General features: G+C 50.3%; 1 protein-coding gene across 2 annotated transcripts in view; it reads right to left on the minus strand.

Moving 5' to 3' along the window:
* Positions 1–27,938, minus strand: part of LOC140915812 (START domain-containing protein 10) — a 99,235-nt gene that overhangs the window by 24,599 nt on the left and 46,698 nt on the right. Inside the window, exon 1 of one of the 2 annotated variants that reach the window (XM_073356190.2) lies at positions 27,100–27,809. The exons of the other annotated variant lie outside the window; for it this stretch is intronic. Coding sequence (XP_073212291.1) covers positions 27,100–27,264 — 165 coding nt within the window. The 5' untranslated portion in view covers positions 27,265–27,809. Of the gene's footprint in view, positions 1–27,099; positions 27,810–27,938 lie in introns of those variants that run through there. 2 annotated transcript variants of the gene reach the window in all.

Here is a 27,938-nt window from a genome sequence, read left to right on the forward strand (position 1 = left end):
ATGCACCCCCACACAGAATCACCCCCCCACACACACACACAGAATCACCCCACCCCCCACACACTTCCATGCACAGTTACACACCCGCCAGAGGACACACACGGTGTGGCCATTCACCTAAAGAGACTCTCCACCTGCCCATGTTCACACAGCCTCTACACAGTCTGGATGGGAGCGAAGCTGTACATGGCCTAACCCACAGCCAGCTCAGCTTCCTGCGGCCCCAGCTCCATTTCAGTGGCAAAGGAACAATTTCCTCCCTCTGTGCTGCAGGGCTAGCCCCACAGCAAGGAAGTCAGGTCTGGAGAGTGAGTGGGGGGAGGGCACAGTGCACCCTGCCTGGCTCAGGAGGGGGAGCAGCTTTCCCACATCCCACTGACTGGGCAATCAGTGCATATCGGGCAGCTCAAGAACTCAATATTGAATCTCAATTAATCTCCCCAGCTAGCACTGGCCCATAATGCACTGGGTCAGAAACTGTGGGAGCCCATGACTGGTGTATTGTTTTCTGCCCCTCTGACACCCTGCCTGATGGATGCACATCACACATGAGCAGTGCAGCAGAGCTAGCCTAGCAGGCAGGAGAGATGGTAAAAGCATGCATAGTTAGGAATAAGAAAAGGAGTACTTGTGGCACCTTAGAGACTAACCAATTTATTTGAGCATGAGCTTTCGTGAGCTACAGCTCACTTCATCAGATGTTTACCGTGGAAACTGCAGCAGACTTTATATACACACAGAAATCATGAAACAATACCTCCTCCCACCCCACTGTCCTGCTGGTAATAGCTTATCTAAAGTGATCAACAGGTGGGCCATTTCCAGCACAAATCCAGGTTTTCTCACCCTCCACCCCCCCACACAAATTCACTCTCCTGCTGGTGCTAGCCCATCCAAAGTGACAACTCTTTACATAATCAAGTCGGGCTATTTCCTGCATAGATCAAGGTTTTCTCACATCCCCCCCACCCCCATACACACACAAACTCACTCTCCTGCTGGTAATAGCTCATCTAAACTGACCATTCTCCAGGTTTAAATCCAAGTTAAACCAGAACATCTGGGGGGGGGGGGGGTAGGAAAAAGCAAGAGGAAACAGGCTACCTTGCATAATGACTTAGCCACTCCCAGTCTCTATTTAAGCCTAAATTAATAGTATCCAATTTGCAAATGAATTCCAATTCAGCAGTTTCTCGCTGGAGTCTGGATTTGAAGTTTTTTTGTTTTAAGATAGCGACCTTCATGTCTGTGATTGCGTGACCAGAGAGATTGAAGTGTTCTCCGACTGGTTTATGAATGTTATAATTCTTGACATCTGATTTGTGTCCATTTATTCTTTTACGTAGAGACTGTCCAGTTTGACCAATGTACATGGCAGAGGGGCATTGCTGACACATGATGGCATAGATCACATTGGTGGATGTGCAGGTGAACGAGCCTCTGATAGTGTGGCTGATGTTATTAGGCCCTGTGATGGTGTCCCCTGAATAGATATGTGGGCACAATTGGCAACGGGCTTTGTTGCAAGGATAAGTTCCTGGGTTAGTGGTTCTGTTGTGTGGTATGTGGTTGTTGGTGAGTATTTGCTTCAGGTTGCGGGGCTGTCTGTAGGCAAGGACTGGCCTGTCTCCCAAGACTTGTGAGAGTGTTGGGTCATCCTTTAGGATAGGTTGTAGATCCTTAATAATGCGTTGGAGGGGTTTTAGTTGGGGGCTGAAGGTGACGGCTAGTGGCGTTCTGTTATTTTCTTTGTTAGGTCTGTCCTGTAGTAGGTAACTTCTGGGAACTCTTCTGGCTCTATCAATCTGTTTCTTTACTTCTGCAGGTGGGTATTGTAGTTGTAAGAAAGCTTGACAGAGATCTTGTAGGTGTTTGTCTCTGTCTGAGGGGTTGGAGCAAATGCGGTTGTATCGCAGAGCTTGGCTGTAGACGATGGATCGTGTGGTGTGGTCAGGGTGAAAGCTGGAGGCATGCAGGTAGGAATAGCGGTCAGTAGGTTTACGGTATAGGGTGGTGTTTATGTGGCCATTGTTTATTAGCACTGTAGTGTCCAGGAAGTGGATCTCTTGTGTGGACTGGACCAGGCTGAGGTTGGTGGTGGGATGGAAATTGTTGAAATCATGGTGGAATTCCTCAAGGGCTTCTTTTCCATGGGTCCAGATGATGAAGATGTCATCAATATAGCGCAAGTAGAGTAGGGGCTTTAGGGGACGAGAGCTGAGGAAGCGTTGTTCTAAATCAGCCATAAAAATGTTGGCATACTGTGGGGCCATGCGGGTACCCATAGCAGTGCCGCTGATCTGAAGGTATACATTGTCCCCAAATGTGAAATAGTTATGGGTAAGGACAAAGTCACAAAGTTCAGCCACCAGGTTAGCCGTGACATTATCGGGGATAGTGTTCTTGACGGCTTGTAGTCCATCTTTGTGTGGAATGTTGGTGTAGAGGGCTTCTACATCCATAGTAGCCAGGATGGTGTTATCAGGAAGATCACCGATGGATTGAAGTTTCCTCAGGAAGTCAGTGGTGTCTCGAAGGTAGCTGGGAGTGCTGGTAGCGTAGGGCCTGAGGAGGGAGTCTACATAGCCAGACAATCCTGCTGTCAGGGTGCCAATGCCTGAGATGATGGGGCGTCCAGGATTTCCAGGTTTATGGATCTTGGGTAGTAGATAGAATATCCCAGGTCGGGGTTCCAGGGGTGTGTCTGTGCGGATTTGATCTTGTGCTTTTTCAGGAAGTTTCTTGAGCAAATGCTGTAGTTGCTTTTGGTAACTCTCAGTGGGATCATAGGGTAATGGCTTGTAGAAACTAGTGTTGGAGAGCTGCCGAGCAGCCTCTTGTTCATATTCCGACCTATTCATGATGACAACAGCACCTCCTTTGTCAGCCTTTTTGATTATGATGTCAGAGTTGTTTCTGAGGCTGTGGATGGCATTGCGTTCCGCATGGCTGAGGTTATGGGGCAAGTGATGCTGCTTTTCCACAATTTCAGCCCGTGCACGTCGGCGGAAGCACTCTATGTAGAAGTCCAGTCTGCTGTTTCGACCTTCAGGAGGAGTCCATCTAGAATCCCTCTTTCTGTAGTGTTGGCAGGGAGACCTCTGTGGATTAGTATGTTGTTCAGAGGTATTTTGGAAATATTCCTTGAGACGGAGACGTCGAAAATAGGATTCTAGGTCACCACAGAACTGTATCATGTTCGTGGGGGTGGAGGGGCAGAAGGAGAGGCCCCGAGATAGAACAGCTGCTTCTGCTGGGCTGAGAGTATAGTTGGATAGGTTAACAATATTGCTAGGTGGGGTGAGGGAACCATTGCTGTGGCCCCTTGTAGCATGTAGTAGTTTAGAAAGTTTAGTGTCTTTTTTCTTTTGTAGAGAAGCAAAGTGTGCGTTGTAAATGGCTTGTCTAGTTTTAGTAAAATCCAGCCACGAGGAAGTTTGTGTGGAAGGTTGGTTCTTTATGAGAGTATCCATTTTTGAGAGCTCATTCTTAATCTTTCCCTGTTTGCTGTAGAGGATCTTGATCAGGTGATTCCGCAGTTTCTTTGAGAGCGTGAGGCACAAGCTGTCAGCATAGTCTGTGTGGTATGTAGATTGTAATGGATTTTTGACCTTCAGTCCTTTTGGTACGATGTCCATCTGTTTGCATTTGGAAAGGAAGATGATGTCTGTCTGTATCTGTACAAGTTTCTTCATGCAGTTGATAGATTTCCACTCCATACGGCTAAATGCAGTGCCTTGCATAATGACAGGTTTCAGAGGAACAGCCGTGTTAGTCTGTATTCGCAAAAAGAAAAGGAGTACTTGTGGCACCTTAGAGACTAACCAATTTATTTGAGCATGAGCTTTCGTGAGCTACAGCTCACTTCATCAGATGTTTACCGTGGAAACTGCAGCAGACTTTATATACAGCTTGTGCCTCACGCTCTCAAAGAAACTGCGGAATCACCTGATCAAGATCCTCTACAGCAAACAGGGAAAGATTAAGAATGAGCTCTCAAAAATGGATACTCTCATAAAGAACCAACCTTCCACACAAACTTCCTCGTGGCTGGATTTTACTAAAACTAGACAAGCCATTTACAACGCACACTTTGCTTCTCTACAAAAGAAAAAAGACACTAAACTTTCTAAACTACTACATGCTACAAGGGGCCACAGCAATGGTTCCCTCACCCCACCTAGCAATATTGTTAACCTATCCAACTATACTCTCAGCCCAGCAGAAGCAGCTGTTCTATCTCGGGGCCTCTCCTTCTGCCCCTCCACCCCCACGAACATGATACAGTTCTGTGGTGACCTAGAATCCTATTTTCGACGTCTCCGTCTCAAGGAATATTTCCAAAATACCTCTGAACAACATACTAATCCACAGAGGTCTCCCTGCCAACACTACAGAAAGAGGGATTCTAGATGGACTCCTCCTGAAGGTCGAAACAGCAGACTGGACTTCTACATAGAGTGCTTCCGCCGACGTGCACGGGCTGAAATTGTGGAAAAGCAGCATCACTTGCCCCATAACCTCAGCCATGCGGAACGCAATGCCATCCACAGCCTCAGAAACAACTCTGACATCATAATCAAAAAGGCTGACAAAGGAGGTGCTGTTGTCATCATGAATAGGTCGGAATATGAACAAGAGGCTGCTCGGCAGCTCTCCAACACTAGTTTCTACAAGCCATTACCCTATGATCCCACTGAGAGTTACCAAAAGCAACTACAGCATTTGCTCAAGAAACTTCCTGAAAAAGCACAAGATCAAATCCGCACAGACACACCCCTGGAACCCCGACCTGGGATATTCTATCTACTACCCAAGATCCATAAACCTGGAAATCCTGGACGCCCCATCATCTCAGGCATTGGCACCCTGACAGCAGGATTGTCTGGCTATGTAGACTCCCTCCTCAGGCCCTACGCTACCAGCACTCCCAGCTACCTTCGAGACACCACTGACTTCCTGAGGAAACTTCAATCCATCGGTGATCTTCCTGATAACACCATCCTGGCTACTATGGATGTAGAAGCCCTCTACACCAACATTCCACACAAAGATGGACTACAAGCCGTCAAGAACACTATCCCCGATAATGTCACGGCTAACCTGGTGGCTGAACTTTGTGACTTTGTCCTTACCCATAACTATTTCACATTTGGGGACAATGTATACCTTCAGATCAGCGGCACTGCTATGGGTACCCGCATGGCCCCACAGTATGCCAACATTTTTATGGCTGATTTAGAACAACGCTTCCTCAGCTCTCGTCCCCTAAAGCCCCTACTCTACTTGCGCTATATTGATGACATCTTCATCATCTGGACCCATGGAAAAGAAGCCCTTGAGGAATTCCACCATGATTTCAACAATTTCCATCCCACCACCAACCTCAGCCTGGTCCAGTCCACACAAGAGATCCACTTCCTGGACACTACAGTGCTAATAAACAATGGCCACATAAACACCACCCTATACCGTAAACCTACTGACCGCTATTCCTACCTGCATGCCTCCAGCTTTCACCCTGACCACACCACACGATCCATCGTCTACAGCCAAGCTCTGCGATACAACCGCATTTGCTCCAACCCCTCAGACAGAGACAAACACCTACAAGATCTCTGTCAAGCTTTCTTACAACTACAATACCCACCTGCAGAAGTAAAGAAACAGATTGATAGAGCCAGAAGAGTTCCCAGAAGTTACCTACTACAGGACAGACCTAACAAAGAAAATAACAGAACGCCACTAGCCGTCACCTTCAGCCCCCAACTAAAACCCCTCCAACGCATTATTAAGGATCTACAACCTATCCTAAAGGATGACCCAACACTCTCACAAGTCTTGGGAGACAGGCCAGTCCTTGCCTACAGACAGCCCCGCAACCTGAAGCAAATACTCACCAACAACCACATACCACACAACAGAACCACTAACCCAGGAACTTATCCTTGCAACAAAGCCCGTTGCCAATTGTGCCCACATATCTATTCAGGGGACACCATCACAGGGCCTAATAACATCAGCCACACTATCAGAGGCTCGTTCACCTGCACATCCACCAATGTGATCTATGCCATCATGTGTCAGCAATGCCCCTCTGCCATGTACATTGGTCAAACTGGACAGTCTCTACGTAAAAGAATAAATGGACACAAATCAGATGTCAAGAATTATAACATTCATAAACCAGTCGGAGAACACTTCAATCTCTCTGGTCACGCAATCACAGACATGAAGGTCGCTATCTTAAAACAAAAAAACTTCAAATCCAGACTCCAGCGAGAAACTGCTGAATTGGAATTCATTTGCAAATTGGATACTATTAATTTAGGCTTAAATAGAGACTGGGAGTGGCTAAGTCATTATGCAAGGTAGCCTGTTTCCTCTTGCTTTTTCCTACCCCCCCCCCCCCAGATGTTCTGGTTTAACTTGGATTTAAACCTGGAGAATGGTCAGTTTAGATGAGCTATTACCAGCAGGAGAGTGAGTTTGTGTGTGTATGGGGGTGGGGGGGATGTGAGAAAACCTTGATCTATGCAGGAAATAGCCCGACTTGATTATGTAAAGAGTTGTCACTTTGGATGGGCTAGCACCAGCAGGAGAGTGAATTTGTGTGGGGGGGTGGAGGGTGAGAAAACCTGGATTTGTGCTGGAAATGGCCCACCTGTTGATCACTTTAGATAAGCTATTACCAGCAGGACAGTGGGGTGGGAGGAGGTATTGTTTCATGATTTCTGTGTGTATATAAAGTCTGCTGCAGTTTCCACGGTAAACATCTGATGAAGTGAGCTGTAGCTCACGAAAGCTCATGCTCAAATAAATTGGTTAGTCTCTAAGGTGCCACAAGTACTCCTTTTCTTTTTGCGAATACAGACTAACACGGCTGTTCCTCTGAAACCTGTCATAGTTAGGAATGTCCCCTGTGGGGCAGGTACCCCCATGCAGAGATACCCAGGGCCCCTGTGGGGCAGGTACCTCTGTACGGAGATACTCAGGCACCCTGTGGGGTGGGTACCCCTGTGCGGTGTTACCCAGGGCCCCTGTGGGGCAGGTACCCCTGTGCAGGGATACCCAGGGCCCCTGTGTGGAGGGTACCCCTGTGTGGCAAAACCCAGGGCCCCTGTGGGGCAGGTACCACCGTGCGATGATACCCAGGGCCCCTGTGAGGCGGGTACCCCTGTGTGGTGATACCCAGGGCTCCTATGGAGCAGGTACCCCCATGCTGTGATACTCAGGGCCCCTGTGGGGAGGGTACCCCCATGCTGTGATGCTCAGTGCGAGTAGGGTGGGGAGGAATGAGTAACAAATGGAAGATGAAGGATTTGGTTTGCACCATTAATAGGCAATTAGCAATTTTTAAATTCCCTTTCCTTTCCTACCCACTAGTATGTTATTGCTATGCCCCCCGCACCCACCCCACCCATGGGACCTGCACACACTGCCAGCTATCGACCCTTCTGCTGCTCCTGGCCGTATGCCCGTCTGCCCGGCATCAGAACCTTCCTGTGTTGGTCTCCCCAGGTGATGTCCTGGTGCCTTTGACAGTCCCTGTGTCACAGATGTGGCATGGCAGCTGTGCCATGGGGCCAGCTGCGTCCTGGTGACCTCACCAACGGCAGGACCACTCTCCTGCCGCCCTGTGATCACTGGCTGGAGAAGATGCAGAGCAGCTGCTCTCCTACAGGACTCAAAGTGTTTTCTGTTATTACCCTGAATAGCCCCTGGGAGCGTCACCAGATTCCCCCTCGAGCTTGCTGATCACAAGGCAGGCTGCGAAATCCATGCAGCCCAAACTGGAGCAGAGTGGTCCAAGGGACCCACCCCCGGGGGATAAACACACTTCTGGGAACACCCTGCCCATGCTGGCTAGTTAACCCCCGGGGGCCTTTCCGCTTGTGCTCCATACTAGCTCCCATGTCCAGGGCTTGCTGCGGTTGAGCTCAGGCCAGTCCTACAGGAAGGAAATGCCACCAGTGGAGATCTGACTATGGCAGCCCGCTGCAGACTCCAAGCATCCGTGTGACTCTTGGAATGCTGGCAGCCCCTGGGCATGGTGTGTATGCCCATGTGTGCCCAGTGCCCCAGCCAGCACTGCACTAGAGTGCCCCCGCTGCACTTGGGGCCAGCTCAGATTTGGCAGCACAGCGTAGCACCCTGGCCAGCACCCCACTCTCCTCTCAGTGCATGAGCCCTTCTCCCCTTCGTACCTAGCAGAGCCTGCACAGGGCCATGGCACTGACTGGGGATCACAGGCTGCGGGAGGGCAGTGGGGATCGGCAGCTGCTTCCCTGGGCTGCACTGTGTGGGCACCATCCATGAAAGTGCTTTGGTGCTCCAGCAGGACAGGCCTTGTATCTCAGCAGCTCAGTATCACTAATGCATAACTCACGGACTCCTTTGCAAAGCCAGCCAGTGCCCTGCCATTCGCGGGGGCTGGGAGCACCCTGGACCAGGGCAGGGAGGGGCAGTATTTAATGCAGTGATGATGGTAATAATCAGGCTTTGCAAGTTTCCTGGGATCCCAAGATCTCAGCAGCTTTATGGACATCCTGGGACTGGGCTTCACAAGCCACTGGGCAGGCTCCTCAACTCAGCAGGGACCCTGCAAGGCCCCGAGGCCCTGCACTCAGAACAGCACACATCAGCTGGTTACCCAGCTCAAGTCAGTGCAGCTGGGATTTGCTGCCAGGCGCTTGGGGGCGGAGGTGACACAGTAGCCATCATGTGACATTCCTCCCTGTTTGTGAACTGGCCTGTGCCATATGCCAACTCCCTGCATGTGGGGTCCCAGGGCCTGGGGTTCCCCCTGCCCAGGCCCGGCCCAGCGCAGCTCTCTCTGTGCAGCAGCAGCATCCGCATTAATTCTCACGGCTCTGGTGTGCAGGCAGCTTTCGTGGGTGCCCCAGCCACACTCGATTCAGCAGATTTCTCAGGTAAGACTAAGCACCATTGTGGGCCCTGGATCTAGGCTGCTCCTCCCCAGCTCCGGGCCTGTGTATTCTAACAGACCAGGGCCAGCCTGTGCTTTCTGGGACAGGCCTGACGTCACCTTAAACTGAGCCTCCCCAGCTCATCACGCAGGGCCAGCTCAGCTTCCCTGGGCCCTGGCAGGGGCAGCACAGCTCAGCCTTCCAGCGCCACCCTAACCAGAGCACTGCAGAGCCACCCCGCCAGCTGGATGCAACTGACTTTAATCAGCACCCACTCCTTGAGTTGCTGTTCCCCTCCTGGCCCAGCCCGTCCTCTCCCTGTTCCCTTCCCCCAGTCCCTCCTGGCCCCTTGCTGCAGCCAACACCTGGCCCACCTCTAAGTCTTGAGTCCCAATAGCCAGAGCTGCCCATGGCCACTGCAGGGGGAGGAGCCTTGCTGGGGAGGTGGGATGGGACAAAGTGGGAGTTTTGTAGTTTTATAAAGCCTATGTGTGCCTCAGTTTCTCCAGTGTGCTGCATTGTTAACCAGTGGGTGAAAAGGGGCTGTTGGCTCTTGGGGTAGCTAAGACACAGGTGTAAATGGCGCTTAGCTGTGTGGAACTAAGTGGGTCTTTGGCACACTGAGGGGTTCCTCCTGCAGGCTGTTCCAAAGCTGGGACCACAGCACCAACCCTGTGGGTCCATGACAGGGGAATGGGCTGCCCAAGCAGGGACATGGGAAGAGCAACAGAGTGTGTAAAGATGTGTTCAAAATGGTGTGTGCTAACCTGGGTGAATGTCCCCACCCTAAGGGGCCTCGGACACAAGGCAGGCACACATCAAGGATATGTGCAGGTTAGCAAGCTGGGTCTCTGGTTAGAACCCAGGGCTCTGGAGTCTCATTGCTCCACCCTGCCCTGACTGCATCCCTGAACATGTCCCTGTGTAGGATGGGCACAGGGGCACACAGCCCCTCCCTGGCACTCCCAGGCTTGGGTGGGTGTGGGGCTGATGCTGGTGGAGGGGCAGACGGTCTCATGTGTTCATACACCGAAATCGTGGGCCAGCCCCAAGGGGAGAGGGCTAGGGACTCAAGGCAAAAGCTACTGTACTTCCTGCCCTCAGGAATCTAACAGTCTCTAGGGTTTGGGGAGGGTGTTTGTGCAGAAGTTTTGGGGGGAGGGTGTGAGGTGTGTGTTTTGGGGGGATAGTGTGAGCATGGAAGCGAGGGGCTGTTTGTGCAGCAGTGGAACTAACCTGTGGGTCTCACTCATTTCAGAGCAGGAAACAGTCTAGTCTGGTGACTTGCGCACTGGGCTGGGACTTGGGAGCCCTGGCTTTATTCCTGGCTCTGCTACTGACCTGCTGTGTGCTTGGCCAAGTCACCTCCCCTATCCACCTTGTCTGTGCAGACTGGAAACTGAGAGGGCAGAATCTCTGCTGGGACTCCACCAACTGCCTGTCCCTCTGCACTTCGGGAACATGCTGTAACCACCCCTCATCATATTTGGTGTTTAGCTTAAAGGCCCAGCTCCAGAAGTCATGTGATGGCACAGAAATCTCAGCTTTCGTTTAATGAAGTAAGTTACTAGTGCTCACGGTCGTGGCAGCAGAGAGAGGAGCTGGCATAGGAGCTGGAACTAGGAGTGCGAGGGGTACTGAAGCACCCCCTGGCTTGAAGTGGTTTCTAGCGTATACAGTTTGGTTCAATGGCTCTCAGCAGCCCCGCTATAAAAATTGTTCCAGCACCGCTCGGAGCTGGGAAATGTGACTGAGAGCCCCCTACAGGCTCAGGACCAAACATGGATCAGGAGAACCCAAAACATATAAACCCAAAACATTTAAAATCTCACCGTTTTCAAGCTAACTCCATGATCCTTTGGGACCTACCCCCTGGTGCATGAGCACATGGGGTTGCAGTGCTGGGAGCACCCATGGAGCACTCAGCATGCTCGCCTCTAAGAATCCCGGGGAGAAAGCTATCAGCTGAAAGCAGCCCCCACAAACGAGCCAGGCTCTGGAGACTAAGCCATATCTGGGGCAGAGTTACAAGCCACCTCCACAGCTGGTATATGTGGGGTCTCTATAGAGGGGGCCTATGCACCGGTGAGTTACCAGGTTGTGGTCAGGAGACCAGGGAGTATCGGCCAGGCCCAGGTGATAGCAGGCAAGGAGCAGAGTCGGGGATGAACCAGGATCAGAAGCTGGAGCCTAGGGCCCATAGCAAGGTGAGGGCTGGAGCAGTGATGAGCTGCCAAAACCTTAACAAGGGGTTCCCTCCTCAGTCCATGAGGGGATCGTTGCCCACCCCCACGACCCCTGCCCCTGACTTCCCCCAGAACCAGGCAGGAGGGTCTCATAGGCCACCGTGGTAGGTGCCCACCGCACCCCTAAGTTGCCACTTTTGGCCAGTTAAATTTAGAAGCCCTTTTAGAAGCGGTTGTTCCCTGCAGGGGACAACTAGCTCTGTACTGGGCTGGAGCAGAAGCAAGCAGGCACATGCTCAGACAGCTCTCCATGCTGGCTTCCTGGTTTATATTCCAGCATGAACCAATCAGTGGGCTGTAAGGGGCTGCCACTCAGGCCCTGCTGGGCGATACTTCCTGCAGTGTTTAGCTTCCCAGGATCCTCCAGCAAAACTCTAGCCTGAGCTTCAGCAATACAGCAGAAGCAGCCCCAGGTTTTAGTCCTACAGGTTCTTAGCTGTCCCTCCTCACTGCTGCCAGTTCTCCTGTTGGTTATCTACCTTGCATGACTGTGAGAATAACTCTATAGCCTGGTGGTTAGGCTAACCATGTGGGAGGTAGAAGAGCCAAGGGCCTTTGCCCCTGTCATAAATATAAAGGGAAGGGTAACCACCTTTCTGTACATAGTGCTATAAAATCCCTCCTGGCTAGAGGCAAAATCCTTTCACCTGTGAAGGATTAAGAAGCTAAGGTAAACTCGCTGGCACTTGACCCAAAATGACCAATGAGGGAACAAGATACTTTCAAATCTAGAGGAGAGGGGAGGGAGGGGACAAAGGGTTTTTGTCTGTCTGTGTGATACCTTTGTCAGAAACAAATCAAGGATACAAGTTCTCCAACTCCTGTAAAGTTAGTAAGTAATCTAGCTAGAAAATGCATTAGGTTTTCTTTGTTTAATGGCTTGTAAAATTCACTGTGCTGGAGGGAATGTATATTCCTGTTTTTGTGCCTTTTTGAAACTTAAGGTTTTGCCTATGTTTTGAATCTGATTACCCTGTAAAGTAGTTACCATCCTGATTTTACAGAGGTGATTCTTTTACCTTTTCTTTAAATAAAATTCTTCTTTTAAGAACCTGATCGATTTTTCATTGTTCTTAAGATCCAAGGGTTTGGGTCTGTGTTCACCTGTACCAATTGGTGAGGATATTATTATCAAGCCTTCCCCAGGAAAGGGGGTGTAGGGCTTGGGGGAATATTTTGGGGAAATTGGACTCCAAGTGGTCCTTTCCCTGTTCTTTGTCTAAAACACTTGGTGGTGGCAACGTTTTACCTAATCCAAGGGCAAAGACTTTGTGCCTTGGGGAAGTTTTAACCTAAGCTGGTAGAAATAAGCTTAGGGGGTCTTTCATGCAGGTCCCCATATCTGTACCCTAGAGTTTAGAGTGGGGAAGGAATCTTGACATGGTGGCAGAGCGGTGGGATCATTTTGAACCAGAAGCACAGTAGGATTTTAAAAGGACAATTTTTTTTCCCTTTGGGTTGCTTGGAAGCAGGTTCTAAGGTGAAAGCAGTTAGAGTTTTTCTGTCTCTCTGCCTGGGGGACAGACCATCTCCATAAAAAAAGGATTTTTCTATAGGCTGAGAACAGCTATCGGAAACAAAAGGTATCAGGTTATAGCACAGCAAAATTTGACAAGCCAGGGTTTTTTTTCCCTTTCTAACTCTCGGGTATAGCGAGGTTAAACACAGAGAGGTTAGGATGACAGAATGCAATGTTCAACAGAAACTGGAATTAGCCAGATTGGAAGCTGAGGAAAGACAGATGGAAATGAAAGATAGATAGAACTCAGACAGATGGAGAGTCATGCACAAGTGGACAAAGAAAAAGCCAGGGTGGAGGCAGAAGAGGCTGCTCACCAAAGAGCTATGGAGGCAAAAGAAAAAGAAATGGAGGAGAGGGGAAAAAAAGAGGAAGCATGCACTGGAGATAGAGAAGGCAAAGGCTTAGCAGAATATACCGAATAACCCTAACAATCCTTCCCCAACAATCCACAAATGGGAGCGACTATGTCCACAGTATGATGAATCCAGTGATATTGCTGAATATTTTCTCACCTTTGAGAGACTGTGCACACTCCATAAAATTCCTGAAGCTCACAAGATGACTTTGGTTGCAAAATTGACTGGAAGAGCTTTGGACATATATAAGATGCCTATTGAGGAGGCTTCTGACTATAATAAATTCAAGGATTTAGTTTTAAAACAATTTCAAGTTACACCTGAAACTTACAGAGTAAAATTTAGAGCCTTTAAGAGAGGACCTGGACTAAGTAATGTGGCTTATGTAAACCAGATGACAAATCTGTTTGATGAATAGCTCAAAGGACAGGATGTAACCAGCTTTGGAGGAATGCGGGATTTGATGATACAGGAGCAATTCCTGAATATATCCAAGGATGACATAAAACAGTGTTTATGGGATAAGAAAATGGACTCAGCAGGAAGTCTTGCTTCTTATGCTGATCAATATGAGCAGTCTCAGACCGCCAGAGAGGTGGGGCAAACCGGAACAAAACGGGTGGAGGGAGGAGAGAGAAACAACCCTGGTCGCAGTTGGAGTGGATACCAGACCCTCAGACCACACCCTACTGCTGGGGGCAGCCCAAGGAACACTCCAGACACCTTATCGTCCCGCCATACTGTTCTTCAGTAACCCACCGTGCCCCAGTGACCAATCAGCTAGGCGATGTTTTAAATGTAATGAGATGGGGCATGTAAAGGCCAACTTCCCCAAGAACCCCAACAGATTACAGTTCATTGCACCGGGGTCCCACCAAAGGTCCTCAGACCCAGATGCCTCCCAGATACCCTTAGCGTGGAGGGAAACTGTGAGTGTGGGTGGGAAGAAGGTCACAGCATGGAGGGACACAGGAGCACAAGTGTCGGCTATCCATGCTTCCTTAGTGGACCCCAATTTAATAGACCCAGAGGTCCAAGTGACAATTCAACCCTTCAAGTCAAACTGTTTTGACTTGCCTACAGCCAAGTTGCCGGTCCAGTACAAGGGCTGGTCAGGAATGTGGACTTTTGCAGTCTATGATGATTATCCCATCCCCATGCTGCTGGGGGAAGACTTGGCCAATCATGTGAAGCTAGCCAAGAGGGTGGGAATGGTCACCCGCAGCCAGGCTAAGCAAGCTGTCACACCTAGCTCTGTTCCGGAGACTTCTACCAGGACCTGGTCAGAAGTGATGGAACCGGACCACATGCCAACGTCTGCAACAGCAGTAGTGGATCCAGTCACAGAGACCCAGACAGAGCCAGTCCCAGAACCAGAACTGGTGGAACAACCAGCACCAGAACCATTGCCAGCACTGAATCCAGTGCTTGCAACCCCAACACCAGAAGGCCCCACCAAACCTTCACTGGCAGCAGCAGATAACCCAACACAAGAGGCTCAGCTGGAGCCTGAACCCCAACATAGTGCACCAGCGGAAAGTGGTTCACAGTCCACAGAAACAGCCCCATCCCCTACATCGCTTCCAGAGGGACCAAGCATAGGTCCACAATCCAATGAGGAACTGATGTCTCCAGCATCAAGGGAACAGTTCCAGATCGAACAGGAAGTAGATGGAAGCCTCCAGAGAGCTTGGATGGCAGCACCGAGCAACCCACCGCCTCTCCGCTCTTCTAATTGATCCAGGTTTGTTATAGAAAGAGGACTTTTATACAAGGAAACTCTGGTGGACACCAGGAAGACTGGCATCCTCAGAGACAGTTGGTAGTTCCAACTAAGTACCAGGCCAAGCTCTTGAGCTTAGCCCACAATCATCCTAGTGGCCATGCTGGGGTGAACAGGACCAAAGACCGTTTGGGGAGGTCATTCCACTGGGAGGGAATGGGCAAGGATGTTTCTACTTATGTCTGGTCTTGTGAGGTGTGCCAAAGAGTGGGAAAACCCCAAGACCAGGTCAAAGCCCCTCTCCAGCCACTCCCGATCATTGAAGTTCCATTTCAGCGAGTAGCTGTGGATATTCTGGGTCCTTTTCCGAAAAAGACACCCAGAGGAAAGCAGTACATACTAACTTTCATGGATTTTGCCACCCGATGGCCAGAAGCAGTAGCTCTAAGCAACACCAGGGCTAAAAGTGTGTGCCAGGCACTAGCAGACATTTTTGCCAGGGTAGGTTGGCCCTCCAACATCCTCACAGATTCAGGAACTAATTTCCTGGCAGGAACTATGAAAAGCCTTTGGGAAGCTCATAGGGTGAATCACTTGGTTGCCACTCCTTACCACCATCAAACAAATGGCCTGGTGGAGAAGTTTAATGGAACTTTGGGGGCCACAATACGTAAATGAGCACTCTAATGATTGGGACCTAGTGTTGCAGCAGTTGCTCTTTGCCTACAGAGCTGTATCCCATCCCAGTTTAGGGTTTTCACCATTTGAACTTGTATATGGCCATGAGATTAAGGGGCCATTACAGTTGGTGAAGCAGCAATGGGAGGGGTTTACACCTTCTCCAGGAACTAACATTCTGGACTTCATAACCAACCTACAAAACACCCTCCAAACCTCTTTAGCCCTTGCTAAAGAAAACCTAAAAGATGCTCAAAAAGAGCAAAAAGCCTGGTATGATAAACATTCCAGAGAGCGTTCCTTCAAAGTAGGGGACCAGATCGTGGTCTTAAAGGTGCTCTAGGCCCATAAAATGGAAGCATCGTGGGAAGGGCCACTCACGGTCCAAGAGCACCTGGGAGCTGTTAATTATCTCATAGCATTCCCCACCTCCAACCGAAAGCCTAAGGTGTACCATATTAATTCTCGAAAGCCCTTTTATTCCAGAGAATTAAAGGTTTGTCAGTTTACAGCCCAGGGAGGAGATAACGCTGAGTGGCCTTAAAGTGTCTACTATGAAGGGAAAAGTGCTGGTGGCGTGGAAGAGGTGAACCTCTCCATGACCCTTGGGTGTATGCAGCGACAGCAGATCAAGGAACGGTGCACTAGCTACATGGCTGTGTTCTCAGCCACCCCAGGACTGACTGAACGAGCATACCACTCCATTGACACAGGTAATGTTCACGCAATTAGAGCCCAACCTTACCGGGTGTCTCCTCAAGCTAAAACTGCTATAGAACGGGAGATCCAGGATATGCTACAGATGGGTGTAATCCGCCCCTCTGGCAGTGCATGGGCATCTCCAGTGGTTCTCGTTCCCAAACCAGATGGGGAGACACGTTTTTGCGTGGACAACCATAAGCTAAATGCTGTAACTCGCCCAGACAACTATCCAATGCCACACACAGATGAACTATTGGAGAAACTGGGATGGGCTCAGTTTATCTCTACCTTGGACTTAACCAAGGGGTACTGGCAAGTACCGCTAGATGAATCTGCCAAGGAAAGGTCAGCCTTCATCACACATGTCAGGCTGTATGAATTTAATGTGCTCCCTTTCGGGCTGTGGAATGCACCCGCCATCTTCCAAAAATTTGTAGATGGTCTCCTAGCAGGATTGGGAGAATATGCAGTCGCCTACCTTGACGATGTGGCCATATTTTCGGATTCCTAGGCAGAACACCTGGAACATCTACGAAAAGTCTTCGAGCACATAAGGGAGACAGGACTAACTGTTAAGGCTAAGAAATGTCAAATAGGCCTCAACAGAGTGACTTACCTTGGACACCAGATGGGTCAAGGAACTATCAACCCCCTACAGGCCAAAGTGGATGCTATCCAAAAGTGGCCTGTTCCAAAGTCAATGAAACAGGTCCAATCCTTCTTAGGCTTGGCTGGATATTACAGGCAATTTGTACCGCAATACAGCCAAATCGCCGCCCCACTGACAGACCTAACCAAAAAGAAACAACCAAATGCAGTTCAGTAGACTGAAGAGTGTCAGAAGGCCTTTAACCAGCTTAAAGTGACACTCATGTCTGACCCTGTGCTAAGGGCCCCAGACTTTGACAAACTGTTCCTAGTAACCACAGATGCGTCTGAGTGTGGTGTCGGAGCATTCTTAATGCAGGAAGGACCGAATCAAGAATTTTCTGGAGCACCCACAGAAAAGAAATGGATGGATGTGGGTGGGGCCTGGGGTGGAGGTTGAGCACGCCCTGGGAACTCAGAAAGTCGGCGCCTCTGTTTGAGAGCATAGTGATTGTCTGGTTTCACCCACACTGTTGTTATTGGGGCATTTAGTGCACTGGATGAGATACACCACATGTTGTCATAGGCATGTGTAGGACCTATGGATCTGAAAGATTTGTGGTCGGGGGTGTGGATCATTGTAGCAATGGAGATATGTCTAGAGGTTTTGCACGTATTGTTCTGTCAGAGTCTGGTGCTGCTTTGAGTTGGTGTGTCCTGGTTTGTGGAGAATTTGCTTCTGATGATGAATTTGGAGAGGTTGGGGGGTTGTTTGAAGGCCAGAAGAGGGGGTTCCGGAAAGATTTATTTCAGGATGTGGTCCCCATTGAATATGGGTTGTACTTAAAAATCAGGAACAAAACTGAATGAGAAATCCTTCACAAATATCACATCCACTGCAATCTCTGCACGACTGACAGAAGAGCAATACGATCCCTGAAATTCAACCACCTGATAGTGATCAAACCAGCAGACAAAGGGGGTGCCATTGTAGTTCTCAACTGTGAAGACTACGTCAATGGGGCCAACTGACAACTCTCCGACACCACCTACAATAAAGAACTCAAAGAAGAGCCCACACCACAATTCACCCGGACATATCATCAAATCCTTCCCCAAACACCTCCAAGAGAAACTCTACAACCTCATCCCCCACAAACCTATCCCAGGGGCCTTCTACATGCTTCCCAAGATACACAAACTATGGAACCTAGGCAGACCCATCCTATCTGGCCATGGTACTCTTACTGAAGGAATACTGGGACTCAGAGAAACCATCCTCAAACCACTCACCACACAAAGGACCAGCTTCCTTCTGGACACAATTGACTTCCCCAGATACACCACAACGTTAACAGCCTCCCTCAGAACACTATCCTTGCCACCTTGGATGTCACCTCCCTATACACCAACATCCATCACAATTACGGCATCGCTGCCTGCCTCACATATCATAATAGAGGCTCAATTTAAATGTATACCCCAAATTAAAAAACATAGTAAGAAAACAAAAAAAGTGCCACCATGGCTAAACAACAAAGTAAAAGAAGCAGTGAGAGACAAAAAGGCAACCTTTAAAAAGTGGAAGTTAAATCCTGTTGAGAGAAATAGAAAGGAGCATAAACTCTGGCAAATGAAGTGTAAAACTATAATTAGGAAGGCCGAAAAGAATTTGAAAAACAGCGAGCCAAAGAGTCAAAAAGTAATAGATTTTTTTTTAAGTATATCAGAAGCAGGAAACCCGCTAAACAACCAGTGGGGCCACTGGACGATCGAGATGCTAACGGAGCACTCAAGGACAATAAGACCATTTCAGAGAAACTAAATGAATTCTTTGCATCGGTCTTCATGGCTGAGGAGGTGAGGGAGAATCCCAAACCTGAGTCATTCTTTTTGGGTGACAAATCTGAGGAACTGTCCCAGATTGAGGGATTATTAGAGGAGGTTTTGGAAAAAAATTGATAAACTAAACAGTAATAAGTCACCAGGACTAGATGGTATTCTCCCAAGAGTTTTGAAGGAACTCTGTAGTGAGGAGACGCGGTCTCCCAGCCTGTCAGAAGGGGAAAGACTTGAGATTGCCCTCTGGTGGGCAGAACCAGGCCACCTGCGGCTGCCCTGCCAGAAGCAGAGGGGTGGGACAGGAAGTTGGACTATAAAAGCCCAGCTGCCCAGCCCAGTCAGGAGAGGGCTGCCAGAGGAGTAGGATGTCTTTTCCTTGTTGCTGGGGCCCAGAGCTGAAGGAGATGGCTGCCGGACCAGAGGAGTTACCTGAATTGCAGGAGACCAGCAATGCTGATGAACTGCTGGGGCTGCTGTTGACTGTTTACTCTGTAGAGACTGAGGATGACCCTCGAACCCAGGTGCCCCAAACTGAGGAGGATAGAAAGGAGCCCAGGGATGCCAAATAGGGTTTAGGTGTGCAATTGTTGTGAACTGGCCAGCGTGTTGCGAGCAGATCCCTGCTGACCTAGTGGTGAACTACCCTGCCACTAATAGAGCCCTGGGCTGGGAAACAAAGGAGTGGGAAGGCCTGTGTCCCCCTATCCCAGGCACCCCACCTGTGGAGGATGGCCACCTCCTCACTCAGAGGCCAGGAGACCTGAATTGGCTCTGGCACATGCCAGAGCTAGGGTACCAGGTGCATTTGCTGTTGCTCCCAGTTAAGAGCTAATTCCCCACCCTGAACTGCTGGGCTGTATCGCACGGACTCAGCCTGAGCTATAAACTGTGAATTGCCCTGATTGAGGAACTGGGGTGGAGAGACTGATTAAGGCCTGGACTTGATTGTCAGTCAGGCCTGCTCACTGCCCTGATTGAAGGATTGGGCAGAGGGACTAACTGCTACTTGGATTAATCACCAGGTGGACTCATTAGCTGGGAGCTGTGCCTTGCTTGAGAAACAGCAAGGAGGTGCAGCCTACCTCCCTGTCCAAAGGAGAGAGACACGTGTCCCTCCTTACAAACTCAAATGTGAAATTGAAGAACCATTAACTGTGGTATAAAACCTATCATTTAAATCAGCTTCTGTACCAAATGACTGGAGGATAGCTAATGTGATGCCAATTTTTTAAAAAGGCTCCAGCAGTGACCCTGGCAATTGTAGGCCAGTAAGCCTAACTTCAGTATGGGGCAAACTAGAAAAGAATGATCAGACACATAGATGAACATGATTTGTTGGGGAAGAGTCAACACTGTTTTTGTAAGGGGAAATCATGCCTCACCAATCTACTAGAATTCTTTGAGGGGATCAACAAGCATGTGGCCAAGGGATCTAGTGGATACAGTGAACTTAGATTTTCAGAAAGCCTTTCACAAGGTCCCTCGCCAAAGGCTCTTAAGTAAAGTTAGCTGTCATGGGATAAAAAGGAAGGTCCTCTCATGGATTGAGAACTGGTTAAAAGACAGGAAACAAAGGGTAGGAATAAATGGTCAGCTCTCAGAATGGAGAGAGGTAAATAGTGGTGTCCCCCAGGGATCTGTACTAGGCCCAGTCCTATTTAACATATTCATAAATGATTTGGAAAAAGGGGTAAACAGTGAGGTGGCAAAATTTGCAGATGATACAAAACTACTCAAGAAAGTTAAGTCCAAAGCAGACTGCGAAGAGTTACAAAGGGATCTCACAAAACTGAGTGACTGGGCAACAAAATGGCAGATGAAATTCAATGTTGATTGAAAACCATAATCCCAACCAGTGTTTCCTCTAATTTTTCCCACCCATGTGCGGAATGGATTTTGTTGCATGCACCAATATAGAGGTGATGTGTCACACATCACCTTCATATCATTGCACATGTAAGCAGAGTCAGGATGAGCTCCACCCTGACATCTGGTGGTGAGGTGTGGCAAGTTGTGGAAAAGAACTTCAGTGGATGATCTCATTTCCATAGGCACACCCACCCGGCCTAGAATGAGGCCATAACTGCCCAAATGGTCACTTTGGCTGTTGTGGGATCCCCAGTGTCTCTGTTATTGGGGTGGGAAGAATAAATTGTTATTACCCTGATTATGGGAACTGTGCTTGGAACTGTACTTGGCCTTTTGTTATGATGGAGGGACTCACCATCAACTAAGTAGCACTCGCTAGGCAAGGGACATGGGTTCCAAAACTCTGTGAATTGAAAGAGGTATTAGTACCTGGTAGGCCCAAAACACCAATTGCACCTCTCTTCCCCTTCCCCCCCCCCCCCCCCCCTCTCTCTCTCTCTCTCTCTCTCTCCACTGTGGAATGTCAGAACTAATTTTGGTTCTGTTAAGAGTCTTGCTACAGGTACTGTGCTAAATTCACTTTAGCCTTATGGTGTACCAGCCCTAAGGTTCCTACTACTATGAGCTGAAATCACTGAGCACTGTGTCAAGTAGTGGGGAGCTGGAAGATCTGGAGTGCAGTGGTGCTGTTCATGGATAGGCTGGCGGAGTGTTCGTGAGACGGCGAGGTGACCTGTGTAGAGCGGAGCCGTTTGTGAGACAGCGGAGCCCTGTGGGGCAGTCAGCTTCAGGTCACATAAGGTGCCCCTTACCTCTTTCCCCCAAACACAGGCACATTTTTAGCCAGACTGGGGAGTAACACTCTGCAGATGAACTTTTGAACTCTGGGGCTAGACTTCTTGGACTTTGGGTGATTTGTGGATTGCTGGAGTCGAGACGTTTGGTTCTGGGACTCAAGAACCCGAGGGAAAGGATGTGGCCCAATTTGCTGGGGTGGGTCTTTGCTCATGGTTTGGTTAATGAATACTAGTTGTGATGTTTCCCCAATTTAATGCTGATGTCGTTTATCTCATGTTATTAAAGATTCTCTGCTACACCGAGACTCTGTGCTTGCCAGAGGGGAAGTATTGCCTCTTTGAGGTGCCCAGGGGGTGTGTAAGATTTTCCCAGGTCACTGGGTGGGGGCTCGAGCCAGTTTTGCATTTGCTTTGATGAGAGGGAACCCCTGTGTACTGAACTCGGCCCTTGCTGTTATCAACTTGGCCTGGCAGAAGGGTTACACACATAACAAAATTCATGTGGTGGGGTGGGGCTGAGGGGTTTGGAGTGTGGGAGGGAGTTCGGGGGTGGGGCAGAGGGTTGGGGTGCAGGGCTGTGAGGGCTCTGGCTTGGGGTGCAGGCTTTGGGGTAGGGTTGGGGATGAGGTGCTCAGGGCTGGGGCAGAGGGTTGGGGTGTGAGGAATCTGGCTGGGGGTGCTGACTGGAGTGGGGGTGGGAATGAGGGGTTTGGGGTGCGGTAAGGTGTTCTGGGGCTATGGCAGGGAGAGAGGACTCCCCCTAGCTCTTTCTCCCTGCCGCAGCAGCAGCAGCTGGGTTAGGGGAGAGAGGCACCTCTCCCTTCTGGGGCTGCAGGATAGTCACACCTCCCCCTGCCTCTGCAGGTCTGGCCAGGGCTGGGTTCAGGAACGGGCCCTCCAGCTGCAACAGGTCCGGGCTGTGGCAGGGTCTGGGCCATGCTGTGCTACCCCAACTGCAGTCGGGTCCGGCCCAGGCCATCCGGGTTCAGGCCAGGCCGCCCTGTGCTGCCCTGGCCATGGCTGGGTCCAGGCCGTGCTGCCTGTGTTCAGGCCAGGCCACCGTGGCTGGGTCCAGGTCGCGCCATACCGCCCTCGCCATGGCTGGGTCCAGGCCGTGCTGTGCTGCCCCGGACAGATCCAGGCCAGGGTAGGGACACCCCAGCCATGGCAGGTCTGGGCCGTGGCATAATTGGGGCCTGGAGGCTGCCTCGGCCGTGGCAGGTTGGGGCCGGGCTAGGTTGGGGCCGTGGGAGGGCCGCCCCTGCCCTGGCCGTGGTGGGGAGGGATAGCTCAGTGGTTTGAGCATTGGCCTGCTAAACCCAGGGTTGTGAGCTCAATCCTTGAGGGGGCCATTTAGGGATCTGGGGCAAAAATTGGGGATATTAGTCCTGCTTTGAGCAGGGGGTTGGACTACATGACCTCCTGCGGTCCCTTCCAACACTGATATTATAACTCTATGAGGAACCTGGGCAGGTTCCCTGAGTGTCTGTGCGGTGCTAAATAGGCTGCTGCACGGCCAGGCAGCTTACAGGGAACTTAGATCCCAGCTGTACGTGTAACCCTTCTGCCCATCACAGTTGGCAACAACAAGGGCCGGGTTCAGTATCTAGGGCAGAGGTGGGCAAACTACGGCCCCGCAGGACAGTCCTGCCTGGCCCCTGAGCTCCTGCCCAGGGAGGCTAGACCCCAGCCCCGCCACGCTGCCCTGTGGGGAGCACTCTGGCCTGCCCCTCCTTCCGGACAGCATAGCTTGTGCCCACCCACCTCCCAGGCTTTCTAATAAGCCAGTCCTGCCACTCTGAGCGGCATGGTAAGCGGGTGGGGAGCAGGGTGGTGGTGGTGGGATAAGGGGCAGTGGATTCAATTTCGATAACACAATGCAAAACCGGCTTGAGCCCCCACCCAGTGACCTGGGACAATTACATACCACCCCGCTGGGCACCTCTGAGAGGCGATACTTCTCCTCTTGCAAGCACAGAGTCTGATTGTAGCAAAAGCCTTTTAATAAAGGAAGGGAAACAATGCAACATTTTGTTGGGGAAACACCACAAACAGGATTCATGACACAAACCATGAGCAAAAGACCCACCTGAAGTCAGTTTGGCAGTGTCCTTTTCCCCACAGGGTCTTAAGTCCAGCAACCCAGCAGTCACCCCACCTGTGGTTTCTGTCCTTAGTCAGTGCAGCCCCCAGAATTCAGAAGTTCATCTGCAGAGTTTACCTCCCAGCCTGGGTGGAAGTGGGGGGAGGTATGGGGGCATCCTACATGCTCCACTGCTCAGGTCAACAGCTGCTTGCCATGCCTCTCTGTGTGGTTCTGCTGCAGTCCTCAGTGCTAGCCATCCTGCTAGTTGCTTGCTAATATGTCTTCAGGCCCCCCCCTCAACACAGCACTCAGTAACTTCAGCTCTCTAGTGATTTCAGCTGCCAGTAGGGGGCCACCAGTGTTAGCACACTCAGAACCACTAGCCCAAGGTAGACTTAATGCTTAGACCTAGGTATCTGTGATTTCAGCTCTGCAGCATGTAACAAGACTCCTAATAGAGTCAAAATTAGCTCTATTATTACACAATAGCAACAGAATAGACACAAAACAGGACTAAAAACCCCTCTCTCTCACTTCACTGTTCTTTGGAACCCATATCCCTTGCCTAGCGAGTGCTACTTAGTTGAGGGCAAGTCCCTCCATCATAAAATGTCAAGTACAGTTCTACTGTCCTTGATTCACATAACCAGGATAACAACACTTTATTACTCCTGCCGCAATAACAAAGAGACTGGGGATCCCACAGCAGCCAAAGTGACCATTTGGGCAAGCAGTCCCATCATGCTAAGCGGGGTGGGTGTGCCCATGCAAACGAGCTCAGCCCCTGAAGTTCTTTTCCACAACTCACCACCAGATGTCAGGGTAGAGCTCATTCTGACTCTACTTACATACATATAAAATGATGGTGTCTAAATTAGCTGTTACCACTCAAGAAAGATCTTGGAGTTATTGTGGATAGTTCTCTGAAAACATCCACTCAATCTGCAGCGGCAGTCAAAAAAGGGAACAGAATGCTGGGAATAATTAAAAAAGGGATAGATAATAAGACAGAAAATGTCATATTGCCTCTATATAAATCCATGATATGCCCACATCTTGAATTCGGTATGCAGACGAGGTCGCCCCATCTCAAAAAAGATATATTGGAATTGGAAAAGGTTCAGAAAACGGCAACAAAAATTATTAAGGGTATGGAATGGTTTACGTATGAGGAGAGATTAATAAGACTGGGACTTTTTAGCTTGGAAAATGGGGGATATGATACATGTCTATAAAATCATGACTGGTGTGGAGGAAAGTAAATAAGGAAGTGTTATTTACTCCTTCTCATAACACAAAAATTAGAGGTCACCAAATGAAATTAATAGGCAGCAGGTTTAAAACAAACAGAAGTATTTCTTCACACAATGCACAGTCAACCTGTGGAACTCTTTGCCAGAGGATGTTGTGAAGGTCAAGACTATAATGGGGTTCAAAAAAGAACTAGATAAGTCCATGGAGAATAGGTCCATCAATGGCTATTAGCCAGGATGGGCAGGGATGGTGTCCCTATCCTCTGTTTGACAGAAGCTGGGAATGAATGAGAGGGGATGGATCACTTGATGATTACCTGTTCTGTTCATTCCCTCTGGGGCACCAGTTTTGTGCAGGTTCCTGGTCCCACTTCCCAGGGTCCACTACTGGCCCCACACGTGAGGTGAAGTGGCAGCTCAGTCCCGGCCCCGTACTTGGGGTCCCGGCTGCCACCGGCCCCTCACTCAGGGCTCTTTTGCTGCCCCCACACCCGGGATCCCAGCTGCAAGACCCACACCTGGGGCTCTGCTCCCACCCCCAGCTGTGGTCCCAGGCTCAGTTCCCTTACTCCTGTCCGTGTCCCCCCCTCCCAGAGCCAGCTCTGGGCAGAGGGAGAACAGACAGGGGTAAGGGGATGGAGCAAGGTAAAAAGTTTGGGGACCACTGGCTTTCAGCACCCCCCACTGTAAAAATTGTTCCAGCACCACCGCTTGTCTTTCTCTGGTTTGTGACTCACTCAGAGCTTGCGGGGAGCTAAGCGGCCCAACACCTACAGAGTGGCAGCAGGGCTCATGCGCAGAGGCAGAAACTTAGGCAATGAGTGAGTTTAGGGGCCACAGGGTTCGGTGCACATGTTGTGCAGTGGAGTCAAACTTAGACTCAGGTGCCTAAATCTGAGATTTAGGTGCCTAAGTAGGGGGTGTAGGCACCTGAGTACCTTCAGGGCTCAGGATCCTGGCCATTGTAACTGTAACAAGAGAAACACAGGCGTTTGCACTTGGCTAATCTACATCATTCAGCAACAGCAGCTCTCCCTGCTTCCCAGCAGAGCGTTCTGAGCCTTCACTATTCTTAGCAAGGCTTCTCCTGAATGTGTCCCAGGACACCCTGAAGTGCGAGCTTAAACAATGAACAGGACACAGCCAGCTCCAGCTTGGCTCAGAACACATATGGCTCATTCTCAGGCCAGCAGGATGGGGGCGTGTTATGTTTGATTTGAAAGGAAATAACTTGTTTTTGACCCAAAACTATTCCCTGCATGTGTGACCCCAACATCACAGGCTTCAGAACCCCAGAGGGAAACTGACTCCCACTGTGCATCATCGACCCAGAGAAGACAAAGGCAAAGCCAAGAAGCAAGCAAACAGCAGGCCCCCGGGTGGGTGCTTACATAGCCTTACCCCGTGAATAGGCTAGAGTGCTCTTAGGGATGAAGGCAAAGAAACATGTTTGTTTCAAGCAGGATTTTTCACCTGACAGTGTCGCTTTAAGACAACACCACAGAGGGGTGCCAGTGTAAATAAGCCAAGTCTACTTTGCACCTCAGTCCCCATGCCTTGGTCGAAGAGTGCCCAGATCGCTAACCCTTACTCCCCAAGTAACACCACTGGAGTTCATAGGGCATTGCACTGAACAGAGACCCATTGCTCACTTGCAGATTCCTTTATTTGCACTTGCTTCCGTTCTAACATGGGGACAGGTAAGTCGGCAGGCGACAGCAGTCCAAAATGCCCACCAGTGTTCAATTTGCAATGAAAGAGGTGCTGGGGAGCAAGCAGGTTTTTTTTACATTCATAACTGATACAGGAAGCCCAGAAGTACCAGGGCTCTAAATGGCCACGCCTGGAGGTGCCGGGGCTCAGGCCTGGCACAAATAAAGCACAGTTGCCCGTAAATGGGTACGCATCCGAAAATGAGCCTGAGCTACTTTCTGGGAGCTGTAGCACTTCAGCGTAGCCACTCACTGCTGTGGATGGGAAGGGTTCTCCCATTGCTGTAGTTAATCTGCCACCCTGAGAGGTGATAACTCAGTTGACAGAAGAAGTCTTCCCTCAACTGCGTGCTTTCTGCACCAGGAGTCAGGTCGCCTTAACTGCGTCGCTCAACGGGGTGGATTTTTCACACACCTGAGTGACGTAGCTGGATTGACCTAGCTTGTTAGTGTAGCCCTGGCCTAAGTGACCCCAAGGCTTCCTGGAGTCTAGAACTAGCTGTGTGTGCATGTGTGTGTACATATGTTTGCGTGTGTGTACACACATGTAGAAACTTGGCACTAAGCAGCTTCAGTGAAACACATCAAGGCAGATTTGTACCTTCCAAACACACAAGGAGATTGAAAGTGGCAGAGAGGCCCCTGGCCACAGCGGGGGTTTGTCCCAACTCCTCCTGGCAGCACTGTGTCCAGGGAAAGGAGGGGATGAGAGTGGGTGCTGGCGGGGAGTCCCAGCACCTGGGGACAAAGCATGCTGTTGCTGTGGCACTGGCTGCACCTGCACGGGGCTCTTACCTTGATTTTCTGCACTGTCCGGCTCTCCCCCGGCGCCTGGCTCCACACCATCACCCCACCCTTGTTGTACTGGCTATGCCAGCCCTCCAGGCTCTCGCACTGGTCCCTGAATGAGCTGAAGTCAGAGTCGTCTGGGATATAAACCATCTCCCTTCCTCTCGACATGGAGATGAGCTTTGCCCAGCCCAGAGTGCCGTGGCCAGTGTGCGCCAGCCACCGGGGCCTGGGAAGTGGCTTTGCAGCACCTGGCACAGGATGGGTCTCTGCCTGGCCTGCTGAGAAACTTCCAGCTGCCGTCCTGGCTCTGCTCAGCTTTGTCTTGAGCTGGCTGCTCCGCTGTGCTGCGTCCCTGCCCTACTCACCCTGCCGCCCTCACCCCCAGAGCCTGGAGTCCATCCCTCTGCTCTCCCCAAACCTCCCCTTGGCAGGAGCTGTACACTGTGTCCTCTGGCAGCCCCTGGGCTGGAGAACTGCTGCTCCTATTCTCTCCGTTCCAGAGACTGTACTGTGCAGAGTAATTATCAGGAAGGCTCCTTCTCTGCAGTTGTTAATGCAGCTACTGGGAGCTCAGATATCAGATAAGCTCTGCAGACTGGTATCCCATTCCCTGGCCAGCAGGATCTCTGCTCCTCTATTATTCAACAGGTAATATCACACAGGTGTCTCAGATTTCTGTGCCAAGCTGCTCCCCGCTTTCCCTCCCCCGTCGCTCGCTGCCTTCTGTCTCAGAGTCTCTGGGCTGGACTTTGCAGCACTGAGTTACAGAACAGCTGATCACCTGCTGGGAACAGCAGCCAGCCACTGAGTCTGATGGGCCTTGCTAACTGCAGGGCATGGGC

The sequence above is a fragment of the Lepidochelys kempii genome, chromosome 8 (assembly GCF_965140285.1).
Source record: "Lepidochelys kempii isolate rLepKem1 chromosome 8, rLepKem1.hap1, whole genome shotgun sequence".
NCBI classification, from domain to species: domain Eukaryota; kingdom Metazoa; phylum Chordata; order Testudines; family Cheloniidae; genus Lepidochelys; species Lepidochelys kempii.